This window comes from Lethenteron reissneri, chromosome 14, assembly GCF_015708825.2.
Source record: "Lethenteron reissneri isolate LAM-NWPU_2019-01 chromosome 14, ASM1570882v1, whole genome shotgun sequence".
Taxonomy (NCBI): Eukaryota; Metazoa; Chordata; class Hyperoartia; order Petromyzontiformes; family Petromyzontidae; genus Lethenteron; species Lethenteron reissneri.
Window position 1 is genome coordinate 5,781,803 of NC_083792.1, and position 12,709 is coordinate 5,794,511.

The 12,709-nt window shown below is 46.9% G+C and overlaps 1 protein-coding gene across 1 annotated transcript; it reads right to left on the minus strand.

The window, feature by feature from the left end:
- Window positions 1–2,208: 2,208 nt before the first annotated feature.
- On the minus strand, window positions 2,209–12,469 carry FBXO33 (F-box protein 33). The gene is made up of 4 exons (XM_061551356.1): window positions 11,678–12,469; window positions 9,955–10,357; window positions 8,711–9,056; window positions 2,209–6,186 (listed from the first exon to the last, which is right to left on the minus strand). Exons 1-4 carry the CDS (start codon window positions 12,415–12,417, stop codon window positions 5,861–5,863), a joined length of 1,815 nt encoding a protein of 604 aa, XP_061407340.1. The 5' UTR covers window positions 12,418–12,469; the 3' UTR covers window positions 2,209–5,860.
- Window positions 12,470–12,709: the final 240 nt, after the last annotated feature.

Here is a 12,709-nt window from a genome sequence, read left to right on the forward strand (position 1 = left end):
TCAGATGACGAGATAGACGAGCAGTTTGATGAGAGACACAGGGTAGTGATTCTGATGGTATTACTGTGGTGGTGGTAGTAGTATACATTGATGCACAGTGTGGTGATTCTGGACTTGGTTACCCTTGTTAACAGCATCTAAGTACACACAGAGCTTGATAACAATAATGTAACCTTCTTCACATATACCCATCACTCACGATATATATGAGAGTACATGTATCATTGACTAAGTATATGCGAATGTCAATGTTTATAATATTCAAGTAGTTAAATTTCGATTTAAAGCTTTCGTGACTGCAGGGATTCATCTTCTTGGTTCTTTCGGTAAAGTCACGTAGAAGGGAAATAATAAAATAATAAAAATTAAACATAATAAAATAATTCTCACGTTTCGGCCACAGCGCAAGCAGCCGTCCTCAGGTGAAGAGCAGGTCTGTCGGAAAGACAGTGCTGTCTTTCCGACAGACCTGCTCTTCACCTTATTTGTATTGTTTTATTTTTATTATTTTATTATTTCCCTTCTACGTGACTTTACCGAAAGAACCAAGAAGATTCAAGGTAGTTCCTTACCTGACTATGGTAGTCCTTATTATCCTGTGTTTTCATTCTGTATTTAAACCAAAAAAGACCAGTATGTGACCTAACTGGCTTTGGTCCAGGTAGTTTTTCAGTAATAATGCCCATTTCATCGTTCCGGACGCCTGTCACAGGGTCTGGGTATAACAGTCATGGTAACTACAACTAAGCTGCCACTCCGCAAAGGTTATCATATCAGAATATGGCCCACACACGTGGAGGATTGCAAAAACCGAGACTTTGCCATCTCAGGTGGTATCAATAAGTGATTGTTTTTGGTCTGGGCCCATGGACGATTGTCCACAGACAAGACGGGAAACCGAGTGCAGTTGTCCGTACGGGACGTAGACAATTTGAAGGTTTCCCAGTTACATTGCGGATGTGCTTATAGGCATCATGGCAGGACGCAATGCTTATTTCGAACTCTCTAAGATAGCAGTGCATGTGGCCCGGTGTTGTTATTCAATAACCTCGGGAAAATGACATCACAGAACTTTTGAGCTACAAGCCTGCGAGTAGCGCGTTATTTAGCACACGGCAACACCACATGTGTGGCCCTCAAGAGCTGCACATGTTCTACGTACAAAACTCGTCGCCACTCCACTAAGTGAAGCCCTCCCCATGACTGGCACGGCGTGTAGATTGTTTGAGAATGCGTTACTACGATAGCCAGTGGAGATTGTTGGAGGACGAACCCAGGACTGCTTCAGATATATCACTCAGCCGAGTCAACAACAGGATTCGAACTCGGGACACCGGATTCACAAAGTAGCGTGCAAACCACCGCACCACCACTGCATCGTAGAACTGTCAAATAGTATTTCGTGAGAACTTAATGTCACTATTTTTGCATGCTTATGGCGAGACAACTCGCATGTGATGTAATAACCGGGTTTAATTACAGGAAGCTGACATTCAGTTCGAAAATTGTCTTCAGTGGTTTTGGCCGGGTGCCTTGCCATGTATGGCATCAACCAGAGCCACGCAGCCAACCCTATTGAAAGGGCAGGTGCAATCAGCAGTGGCGACAAGTTGAATATATTTTGGTTAACAAACCATAAGTGCCTCGGTGGTGAGATGTGAACGACCTCGCCTGGTATGCAGGTTCGATCCCCGACCCTGACGCCTGTATATTTGGAGTCTGCATGCTCTCCCCGGTCATCCGGACTTTCCCCTCCACATTTTGCAACATCGCGCGTATAATTTGGCTGCTACTAATTTCCACAAGCCACTTCGTTATCATGTGGCCAGGTCGTTTCTGAAAGAGCTATGTAGCTCCACAGTTACGTTTGAGTTTAGTATTTTGCGATTCCCCAGCGTGAGACTACTGCGTCACCAGATTAATAAACCTTTTGCTTTCTGTCATGTTATACACCTTTTTTTAATCAGGGCATATAAAGTAGAGAAAGGCACATACACATACAGTACAAATTGGCGGGTGCGAGCATGCGGTGAGAGCAGAGAGCAAGAAATACCCGAAGTGATCTTGTTCCAAAACCTGTGTTTAAGTGTAAAAGATTAAATGTGTCTGGAGGTGCTCTTCGAGGAATGTTAGGGCGCCAAGGGAGCAGAAAACCAGGTGTTCAAACACAGTACTCAAGTCTCCCAAAGACACAAAGAATATCTACGCTGCTTATGAGATGCTTTATTAATGACCAAACAAGAGCAAAGCATGAATCCTAACAGCTTCACCGACATGAAGCAACACTTTGTACACAAACGCGGGGAACAAAACAGAGAAAACAACACAGACCAACACTACACAAGTCGACCGGACCTCTGTCTCTTGGGTGAAAGGTTGAGTGGAGCAGTGATTCACGGTGATCCAGACTAACCTACTGCCCGCAGACTTCAGAAAAAAAACACCCGGTCACATTGGGCTTAAAAGTTTGACTAAACCATCGCTTGACCTATTCTCGCTGCATTGCAAGTTACCCCCTTGAGCTTCACTATATACAAAATTGTCCGATGTCGGGACTACGCATATATTCATGAGTGCTGTAATCATTTTTTTGTTACATTCATGGGCCGTAAAACATAGGCCAGTATTACCTGCATTTATCCACCAGTGACATCGCGTCTGTCCTGCTCCATCAATGTATTTGGGAGCCATTCGAGTCCTATGATTATCTGCCTAACAGCTCGGTGTGCACACCTCGACGGATGCGGCACCAGCATTGGTTATTTTCCGTGAAGATTGTTTACGTAGAAACAAACGCTACGGCGCAAAATGCCGGTCGTATCATCGCGCACGCTATATCCGCATTAAAATCACACACTTTTGTCGGGGTTTCCCATCGCAACCGTAGTCAAACCCACATTACCCATGCGCTACTTGTTAAGGTCACACATCATACAATCATTTTCTGCAATGGAAGAGAAACCGCTTGCACGTGAAGATAGCGTCTCGGCGATGGATAAACACGAACACATGGGGTGGTAATTTTTTTTCTTTCCCACATTTCATTTTTAAATCAAGCTGGAGAAAATAAAGAGATTTCCAGCAACAATCACCGAGCAAACAAGGTCACAGGTCACTCTCTACCCACATTAAGGTGCATTATATTGCAAAGGTGTGCAGTAACAAATGCAGGAATGGTGTACAGTAGGCGTGGTGTTTGTAAAACATCGGGGCCTTTGCCTCCCACCTCCCAGCCGGGCTCGGCACACGAGCGCTCCCGGGGCAGAACACAGGGCCGTGGCCGCTGCCACCATCGCGTACAAATCGCGTGATTGACAACACTGCTGTAACATGCTTAGGAGTTTTTTCTTCTTCTTTTAAAAAAAAAGCAGCCCACGGACCCCTGCGCACTTTTAAAGGAAAAAATAAATACAAGTAAATGATCATAAATAAATATAAGTCTGGTGTCTGGCACTGGCTTCGCATGACATCGTTGGAATACCAAGTACATAAAACAAAGAGCAAACCTTACCCGGGTGTTTGAAGTAAAACACTATTCGCGTTACGCTCGAAACTCGGTAAAAACGTATTCAGTGGTGGTCTCACAGAGACACAGCCGTGCACACCCGTAACGACAGCTTCCTCGTGTTAAAAGCAACAAGTCTGGAATGTTTGCGTGTGGCAGCGCCAGTCACTAGTTTAGCAGGATGCTCACAGGTCTTGGATGGTGCACAAAGCAAGCGGTGTGATACGTTGCCGACTTGCTCATGCCTGCAAAGTGCTACGTACGGAGAGACCGCCAACTTCAGTCGAGTCATGAGGAAGGAGAAGTACATTCAAACAGAAGTGTATTATAATATATTTTCTCTGTTCTAATATTGTTTAAAAAAAATTATCCTGAATGACAATTCATCAGTGGTGTGAGAAATTTCACTCGGGCTCCCCATTTAATGGATTGAAACTGCCTACGCTTCACACACTGGAAACACCATGACGTTTACAAACTGATGAATTTTCTATCATACAAAAAATCATTCATTTGGATAAAATTTAAGTGCATTATTACCTTCTCCTTCCCAAACATGAAACGTCCTGCCCAGGCTTATACAACCGAGGGCAAACAGATAAACTGCACCATGGCGCTATTTGTGAAAATCCAACAAGCGCCCATCGCACAGCAGCCAAGGCAAGCCAAGCCCAAGGTGGCAGTCTGTTTTGAGGCTCCGCAGCCTTCCCAAACTAAGACCTGCACATCCTTGCCAGCGCGTGCGTGCGTGCCAGCGTGTCGCTTGCTGTCCCGTAAGTTACTGCGCGTTGACAAGATGTCGTTTAGCAGCATCGGCAGATAGCCACAGCACAGCTGTGTGCCTTTCATCCGTAAGGTAGAACTCGCTTCAAATAAGGCTGGTTTAACAGTACTGTACAGTTGTTAATGACCTTTCTCTTTGCCAGTGTGTGTGGGAGGTTGTTTTTTTTTTGCAAACTGCCCCACTGGACCTGATGCAAGGTCTTAACGCATTTACATTCCCATCTGGTCTTCAACTCTTAAGAGGATGCCCATGAGGTCCTAGCAGCAGAACTAAACGAAGTATTGAGAGGAAGAAAAAAAAACTTTACTTTAAATGCTTTCAAAATAACACAACATTCTCTCTAGCCTAATAACCAAACCCTTTTAGAAGTGAAAACCAATGGGATGTATATAACTCTAACACTACATTAATATGCATTAATTACTTGTTTGGCGTATATTGCCCTACGCTAGTCATAAAAGCAGCATTTGCACTAAATGATCAATCTTCACCTCCATCAACTAGAAGCCCAACACAAGCCCAATTAAGGGGTTGCCACAGATGCTCTAGTCCTACTTTGCATAACTGCTGATGTTCGCCTTCCGCTGCTCTCAAAATGTGCTTCTAAACACAACACGTGCAGCAGGATTTAATTGGGCTGCAACTATTAACACAACGAACATTCATTCCGCACTCTGCAGTTGCCCAATTTATGCATCTACAAAGTTACACTCACCTCCGCACAGTTTTAATTTATTTTATCAGTCAATTTTTTTTTCTCCCAGAACTGCCACAACTGTTGAGTAATCAATTAGCGCTTGAGCAAAACCCAAAAAAAAGCTAATGCCAAGGGCAAAAATGTGTGTATATAACCATTAAGCACGGCATGCTAATATACTTTAGCAAAAGCTAAACATTTAAATCTGATAGGAAAAAAAAAATCTATTGATCTCGCACCTTCACTAAACGTATTGTGTAAAAGGCAATATGATTCTACAACTTTGAAACTGACCGATAAAGTAAATTCTGAGCAAATCAGCTGCAATTATGAACATTTCTAACTCCTTATGTAACCTGCTGAACTGGGCTAGTCCAGGCTAAAGCTCTGCATACTTAGCACAAATCGAAAAACTTAATATTATGTTTAACACTTTGTCCACCGACGGTAAAGCTCACAGACCGTTTAAAACTCTTACACGTTATCTGAATTTAAGTGATCATGCTTGACATGGCTAAAATGGTGTATATTTTAGGCCACGGAGGTAAACAGCATGTCTGAACCACGATTACACTTTCCACCTTACAGTTACAAAAAAACAGCAACATTTGCCATTGGATTACGAGTTATTTTCTAACATTTCAAAATATGTAATACGTACTTAGTAACCCTTCATATATCCATCACAGGAAAGCCACAGCTGAACAAAAAAAATGGTAAACACTGCGTCTGCTTGAACTGCAGGCAACTGAAATGTTCTCACACAAACACATCGTCATCGTGGTCTGTGAGCTCTAACGGAGGGTGGACAGGGCGCTAAACGAGCCACCTGCACTTACCGACCCGGTGGCTCTACAGAGTCTAGATCCCCTCCCTACTCTCCAAAGCTCTCCACCTCCCTGCAGAAGGTCCAGGTGGGTTGGTTGAAGACGTCGAGACGCTGCTCCGGCGGCGTGGGGGACCAGGGCCTGCCAAGAGCCATGGAGACCTCGTCCACCAGCGCCCCCATCACGTCGAGACTGCAGCCCGCGGTGGCGGGCGTGGTGGTGGTGAGCACCGGGGGGTCCCCGATCACCATCTGCACGTGCAGGAACGCCTCGGGGTCAAAGTCCAGGCTCTCCTCCGTCACTTCGAGCACGCGCAGGCAAGCGCCGCGCAGTCGCGCAATGGCCACCAGGTTGTCGGCCCACATCACGTAGCCTGCAATTGCAACGCAAGGTACGCCAAGGGCGTCAGTTACGGCCACAGAAAATGCAGGGAATCCACGTCAGTAGGCAGGCAATACGATACGCGGTGGGGAGGGAAATAATCAACTTATATTTGCATTGTTTATTATGTTGAAACTTGGAGGAATATTGCTCAGCAGCAAAACATGCATTGATCCTCTTGTGCATTTCTAATTATCCTACAATCAGTTTATAATTAGCTTGAAGACAGAAAATAAAAATTCAATGAGCTAATGCGTGATCATTTCAAACTACACACAAAAACATGTGCAAAAATCACTTAGCCTTTGTGCAACATGCAAAAACCACCAGCAGTTCCTGAAGAACTGCATTGTGGTCCTCTTGCCTTGGGTCAAATACAAATACATTTGAGTGAATGAGACCAACTGACAGACAGCAGTGAGACAGAGACGACTGTGGAGCAGTTTCAGTCTTATTAGGACTCATCATTAGAGTACAGTCACCAGTGCTCACTGCAGCTAAGTCTCTGCCTCTGGAAACCCAAGATTTAGAATCCTCACTTTCACACTGTGAAGCCCATTAGCTTGGCTTATGCCAACAAAAATCAAATCCATAAATGATTGAAAAAACCTAGAACACAAAAATAGCCCAGGCTGGAAAACCATAATGTGGAAATGGGGACTCCACGTATGTGCTTTCTCAGGAGGCAGACTATGCAGTAGTGAGCAATGGTTACTATACTGTGCTGATGAGTGCTAATAAATATGAAACCAGTCTAAATTGTCTATCTCGGTCTCCATGCTACCTGTCAGTCGGTCACATTTATTTTTATGGAATTTTGCAGGAACTGCTGATGGTTTTTGTATAATGCACAAAGGCTGAGTGCTTTTGTACACATTTGTGTTTTTTACACTTACGGTGTTTCGGCCTACACTACGTTTCTATTATGAGTTTTTGCCTAATTTACAGATTGGATCATATGCTTGTGCAGCATTGCCAATGCAGTGCTTTAAAGTTTGTCAATAAAAAAAACTTACCTATTGCATATGATAAGTTTATTTCCTATAATCTCCCCATACACCTCTTCCTCCATGGTTTCCACAATTCAGTGCAATACGAGTTTATTTTTACATCTCCTAACTCTCCAGGACCTCATGCCTCCATCTGCGCAGCATCTCCCAAATTCGGCATCTCCTCGCCCCAGCCGCTGCCAAAACCCTCATCCTCACAGGCATCGCATCCCCACTCAAAGATTGCAAGGCCCTCCAATATGGCCTCACCCACATCCCTTATCCCCAAACTCCACCTGATCCGAAATGTTACTTTCAGATTTGTCACCATCATCCTTAAATGAAAACATATTATCCAAATACTCAAATCCCTCCACTTGCCCCCAAACCAGTACCAAGCACTACGTAAGCACTACCAAATCCATTCCAAGACCAAAAAAACTGTTTTCAACATCTTCCAAGCCTATCTCTAATCTCCCATCTCACCTCAACACACTCTATGCTTCAGCAACCAAAGGCTCTCTCAAAGCCTCCAGTAAACCTTTGCTTCGTTGCAAATCACTTACACTTGCCTTTTTCCCTTTGCCTATGGCTGACTGACCCTCTATAAAATTAGATGATTACTGCTTCCTGAGATGTACAAAGTCTTGAGATGCAGTCGCATTTATGGTAATTGTATTTATAGACTTGCAGAGATCTACATTGACACCCACTACTCAGAGACATGTATACTAAGACATAGACTCACGTAGAGACCTATATCACTCCCTATTCCTCTCCAAAATAAATATCTCAACTGCTTCTTGAGATGTACGGCATCTTAAAATGTAGTCGCAGTTAGACGCTCCATAAATCAAATTATTATCATTATTACGACTATGCTTGTTTATCTAGGAAAGCCTCATTGAGGCTCAATAATTTTTCAGGATTCCTGTCAAGTTTATGTGGAGGAAATGTTGCTAACTGTAATGAAAATTGAGTAGTTTGCAGGTAGCTTTTCAGAATTTGGATATTTGGCCAATACCATTTACATTAAATTTCGATTTAAAGCTTTCGTGACTGCAGGGATCCATCTTCTTGGTTCTTTCGGTAAAGTCACGTAGAAGGGAAGCAATAAAATAATAAAAATAAAACATAATAAAATAAAATAATTCTCACGACGTTTCGGCCACAACGCAAGCAGCCGTCCTCAGGTGACGGCTGCTTGCGTTGTGGCCGAAACGTCGTGAGAATTATTTTATTTTATTATGTTTTATTTTTATTATTTTATTGCTTCCCTTCTACGTGACTTTACCGAAAGAACCAAGAAGACCATTTACATTGTTATTTTTAGCAATGGGGAAAAAAAACTTAACAATACGGAGGAATAGGGGGGAGAACATACTGTCACAAAGAAAGGTGCCCGAGTCGGGAACCGAACCCAGGCCTTTCTTGCTGCGAGGCTCAAGCGTTAAGACTGCGCCACCACCCTGCCGCCCCCATTGAACTGCGAGGACGCTCATCGCCTAGACGGCGTTGCCCACTCACCGTGAATAGTGAGCCTTGACAGGCGGTTGCACTTCCAGGCGAGGAGCACTAGCGGGTCCTCATGCTGGCCCTCGCTCAGGTCCGGAAAGAGCTGCGTGATGGAAGAGGCGGACGCCGGCTCGCACGCCTCCCGCACCAGCACGGCCTGCGCCAGCGTACGGCCGTACTGGCGGGACACGAGGTCGAGCACGGCGGCCGAGAGGCCGGGGCAGCCGTCCAGGTGCAGGCGCTCGAGGGGCAGCGCGGGGCGAAGCACTCGCAGCAGCAGGTCGCTGCCAACGCCCACCGCCAGGAGGTAGACGCGCAGAGCCGTGTTTCCGGCTGTCAGCAGAGACCAGTCGCTGTCCTAGAGGGAGATGATAAAAAGACAATTTGGCATCGAGAGGACGACAGGTGGTTCGGAGGTCACGGCGCTGAGCCTGTCACGGCCGAGATCCTGGGTTCAAATCTAGACGGATTCGTGTGGTATATCTGAGTTCTCGAGTAAAGCGTGGGTTGATGGTCTCAGCTGGGTAACCAATGACTGCACCATAGAAAAAAGACATCACAATCAGGGCATATAAACCTTCGCTTGTGAGGGGGCAACAGTCTATCTCATGCAAATGGGAAAGATGTCCACATTTTGCTCTATTGCTGGCAAGCCAGGGTTTGGCACCGCAATGTCGTTGGGAGGGAGTTTCACATAATGCGTGTGATCCACCAACCTTCGCTGCCTCTAGTCCTGAATTACAGGTGTGCGCCACAATTGCCTGGCTAAAAGAACATAAGTTTTAATCCACCCTTAGAACAGTTTATGCTGCCCATCATCAGAATACAAATATGGAATTTCTACAACTGATTTAGAGCCACCAAAAGAGATCAGTGCTACTTGAGACTCGTCAGGGTATGTGAATAATTCAACGTTTACAATTGGAAGCTAAAGTTTACATTCTTGCAAGACCTTGGCTGCTTGGATTTTATTTTAAGACTTTGAAAGAAAAATGGCTTTGCATAGTTAGCCGATGTGTTTGTGGATTGTTCTGGGTTGTACCAAGTTTAGCTCTACGTGGAGAAATGTCATTTGTCACTTGTACAAACGAATTCTGAAACTTTCAGTACAAAACTGTGTGCATTAAACTAATGAAACGTCAAAACACCGAGCCAAAAATTACACAGCATGAACTGAAAATACATGGGATTGCTGTACAGCACAACCACAGAACTCTATTCAGCAAATCACTTTATTATTTTCCACAAACACCCACCTGGGGCATGCTCTCGAGCGACTTCCCAGCTCGTGGATGCTGATTATGCAAGAGGAGCGAGATCCTGACCAGAGGAACGGCGCCAGGGCTCTCCGCCCTTCGCGCCAGGGCCTGCGCGAGCTCCGCCGTGAAGTCGGCCAGGTCGAGCGCCAGGCAGCGCAGGTTGCGCATGCGGCCGGCTTCCGGCGGTCGGAGGAGCGGTATGGCGGACGTGTCCGCGTCGGGGCCCGGCGTGAGACGGCCGCCGTGGAGACGGAGCAGTGCGAGGTGACGCAGGGACGCGAGGCTCGTTTCTGGCAGCGAGGGCAGCAACTCCGGCGTGGCCACCTCCAGCATGAAGGCCAGCGACAACGAGCGCAAGCGCTTGCAGTTTCGCAGGATCTCACGCACCAGAGACTGTAGTCTGTGGGTGGGGAAAAACATGCTCAAATGTGTCCCTTTGTCAGACCACTGTTGGACGAGGGCCTCCCAACACCGTGCAAGTCACAACAGATATTTTACCATCCTGCACCACGCTGGTCATTGTGGGTTGAAGGCGAGGAGCAGAGAAGTAAAATATAACAATGTATTGTGCTCCACTGGGTATTAACATTTGTTTTTGCCAACTACGCAGTCCTGTTGCCCCATGACACCCAGGTGGTTCATGTTGGATACCCACAAAGCACTACTTAAGATCAACACAGCTTCGTTTCCAAAATCGAACAGATTCCGGGAGATTTGGCCATAGACTAAATCATGTTCAAAACAAAACTACTCCATGTCCACAAAAAAATAAACTTTGCACATGGTAAATGAGCAGATCAGGGCCAGTGCCAAGGTTATATTTGAGTAGAATAGTTTGGCATGGTGAAACCATCGGATATCGTTTCATATTCACTATAAAACTTTAATTTTAGCACTAGTAATCGATGCAGAAATGGGCTTCGGCAGGACATCACCAGAAGAGATGATGGCTAGTGGTCAAGACTAATATCGGCGTGGCAATCAAATGGTAAATACGCCTGAGAGCACATCCACTGCGGATCTTAAACTAGCTTGTGTGCAGGAGCTAGATGGATAACATCGCAGTACCGAGTTGCAAAGGCTTGAGACCTTCATCCAGCAGTGGATAGATGATTTCCGATGGATTGACGAACAGCCAGCTCAAAGTGAGCAAGAGAAAATTATTCCGGGGCTTATTTGTAGCGATGTGTGGGCAATGCCGATTGACCACGACACACATGATGAGTTTCCCCACATAAAACACAGCAAGAGAATAGCAAAAGGCCAAACATTTCAAGAGGGACCCACCTAAAAATGAGTAATGACACCCAGTGGCGTTTTTCAAAGTAAACAAATAATTTTAACAGATGGTGATGACGGTAATGATGGGGGAGGTAGTGGTGGAGTTTATTGTACTTGTGGTGATTGTGGTAATAATGTAGTGTAGCCGTGCTGGTGGTGGTTGTGATTAGCGGTGGTAGTAGTATTGAATACGAATAATTGTGGTTGCAGTGATGGTGGTTTATTAAAGTTTTGGTTGTGCGGTTGATGTTAGTAGTGCTTAGCAGAGTTGGTAGTGAAAGTGGCGTTCGTGCTCGTGGTGGCGACTGCAGTGGTAGTGAATGCAGTTGTGACAGGAGCAAAAAGGGTATTGTTGATTGTGGCCGTAGTGTTGCTGGTGATAGCGGTAGTGACAGTGTTTGGGGGGGGGCGGGGGGCACACTCAAACCACATCACTCACTCCTCGGTACGTTCCCCGTCTGGGTCGATGGCGGCCGATGGTCCCGTGCCGCCGGCTATGGGCTGCAGAGAGCCGGCCACGTCGATCACGCTGTCCCCGAGCAAGGCCAAGCGCTCGAGGTTGCGGTTGTTCCTCAAAGAGCGCAGCACCTCGGCAGCCCCATCCACATGCGATTGCAGAAGCGCCGTCACGGAACAGCACCCACCAGCACCACCAGCACCACCGGCGGCGCTGCTGCTGTTGTTGTTGTTTGTGTTGTTGCTGATGGTGTTGGCCCCAGCATTGCCTCCGATACTTCCACCGTCACCATCGCCGCCGCCGCCGCCGCCACTGCCACCTCCACCATCCCAGTCCCAGGACGAGCTCTCTAAGCCACCGCGGGCCAAGTGCTCAAAGGAGAGCGAGAATTCGCGGACGAACGACCCGCAGCGCCCCGACAAGAATGTGGCGGCGCTAAGCGCATCATCACCACCACCACCACCACCGATAGCACCTCCACTAACAACACTTGTAGCACCACCACCACCACCAGCAGCAGCAGTAGCAGTAGCTGCCCCAACGCGCAGCCTCAGCGCGGGCCACAGCGACGGCTGGAAGAGGCAGGCCCGCCAGCGGGAGCACACGGAGGAGGCGGCGAGACGGTCCCGAGGCGGCAGGAAGGAGAGGACGTGCACGATAATCTCGCAGGGGAGCGCGGAGGCGTCCACCCGATGGCCGCACGGAGCCAGCGCCATCGCCATGGGCGGCCCCGCGCCCCCGTAAACAAGCGGCACGGCCACCACGGAGCGCCCTTTGACCCCGGCCGACAGGGACAAACCATTGCGACGCGACGCGCGGGGGGTGGTGCAGTGGTGGTGGTGATGGGAAAGTGTTGAGATTGGTGAATTATTCGGTGAATCTGCTGCTGTTTGCTGCTGTTTGCTGCTGGCAGTGGAGTGAAAGCGCAAATAGGCGTACATGTCAAGACGGTCCGTGTTTCAGAATTTGTTTGGCGTTAAAAGGAACACTGGGATTTTTGCACACAGCGTTGGT

Excerpts from the sequence above, each read along its gene's own strand:
- FBXO33 (XM_061551356.1), bottom strand. The coding sequence starts at position 12,417 with ATGGCGATGGCGCTGGCTCCGTGCGGCCATCGGGTGGACGCCTCCGCG. Across the intron at positions 10,358-11,677 it reads GACGGGGAACGTACCGAGGA|ACTACAGTCTCTGGTGCGTG; the intron begins GTGAGTGATGTG and ends CCCCACCCACAG. Across the intron at positions 9,057-9,954 it reads CGCTCGAGAGCATGCCCCAG|GACAGCGACTGGTCTCTGCT; the intron begins GTGGGTGTTTGT and ends ATCTCCCTCTAG.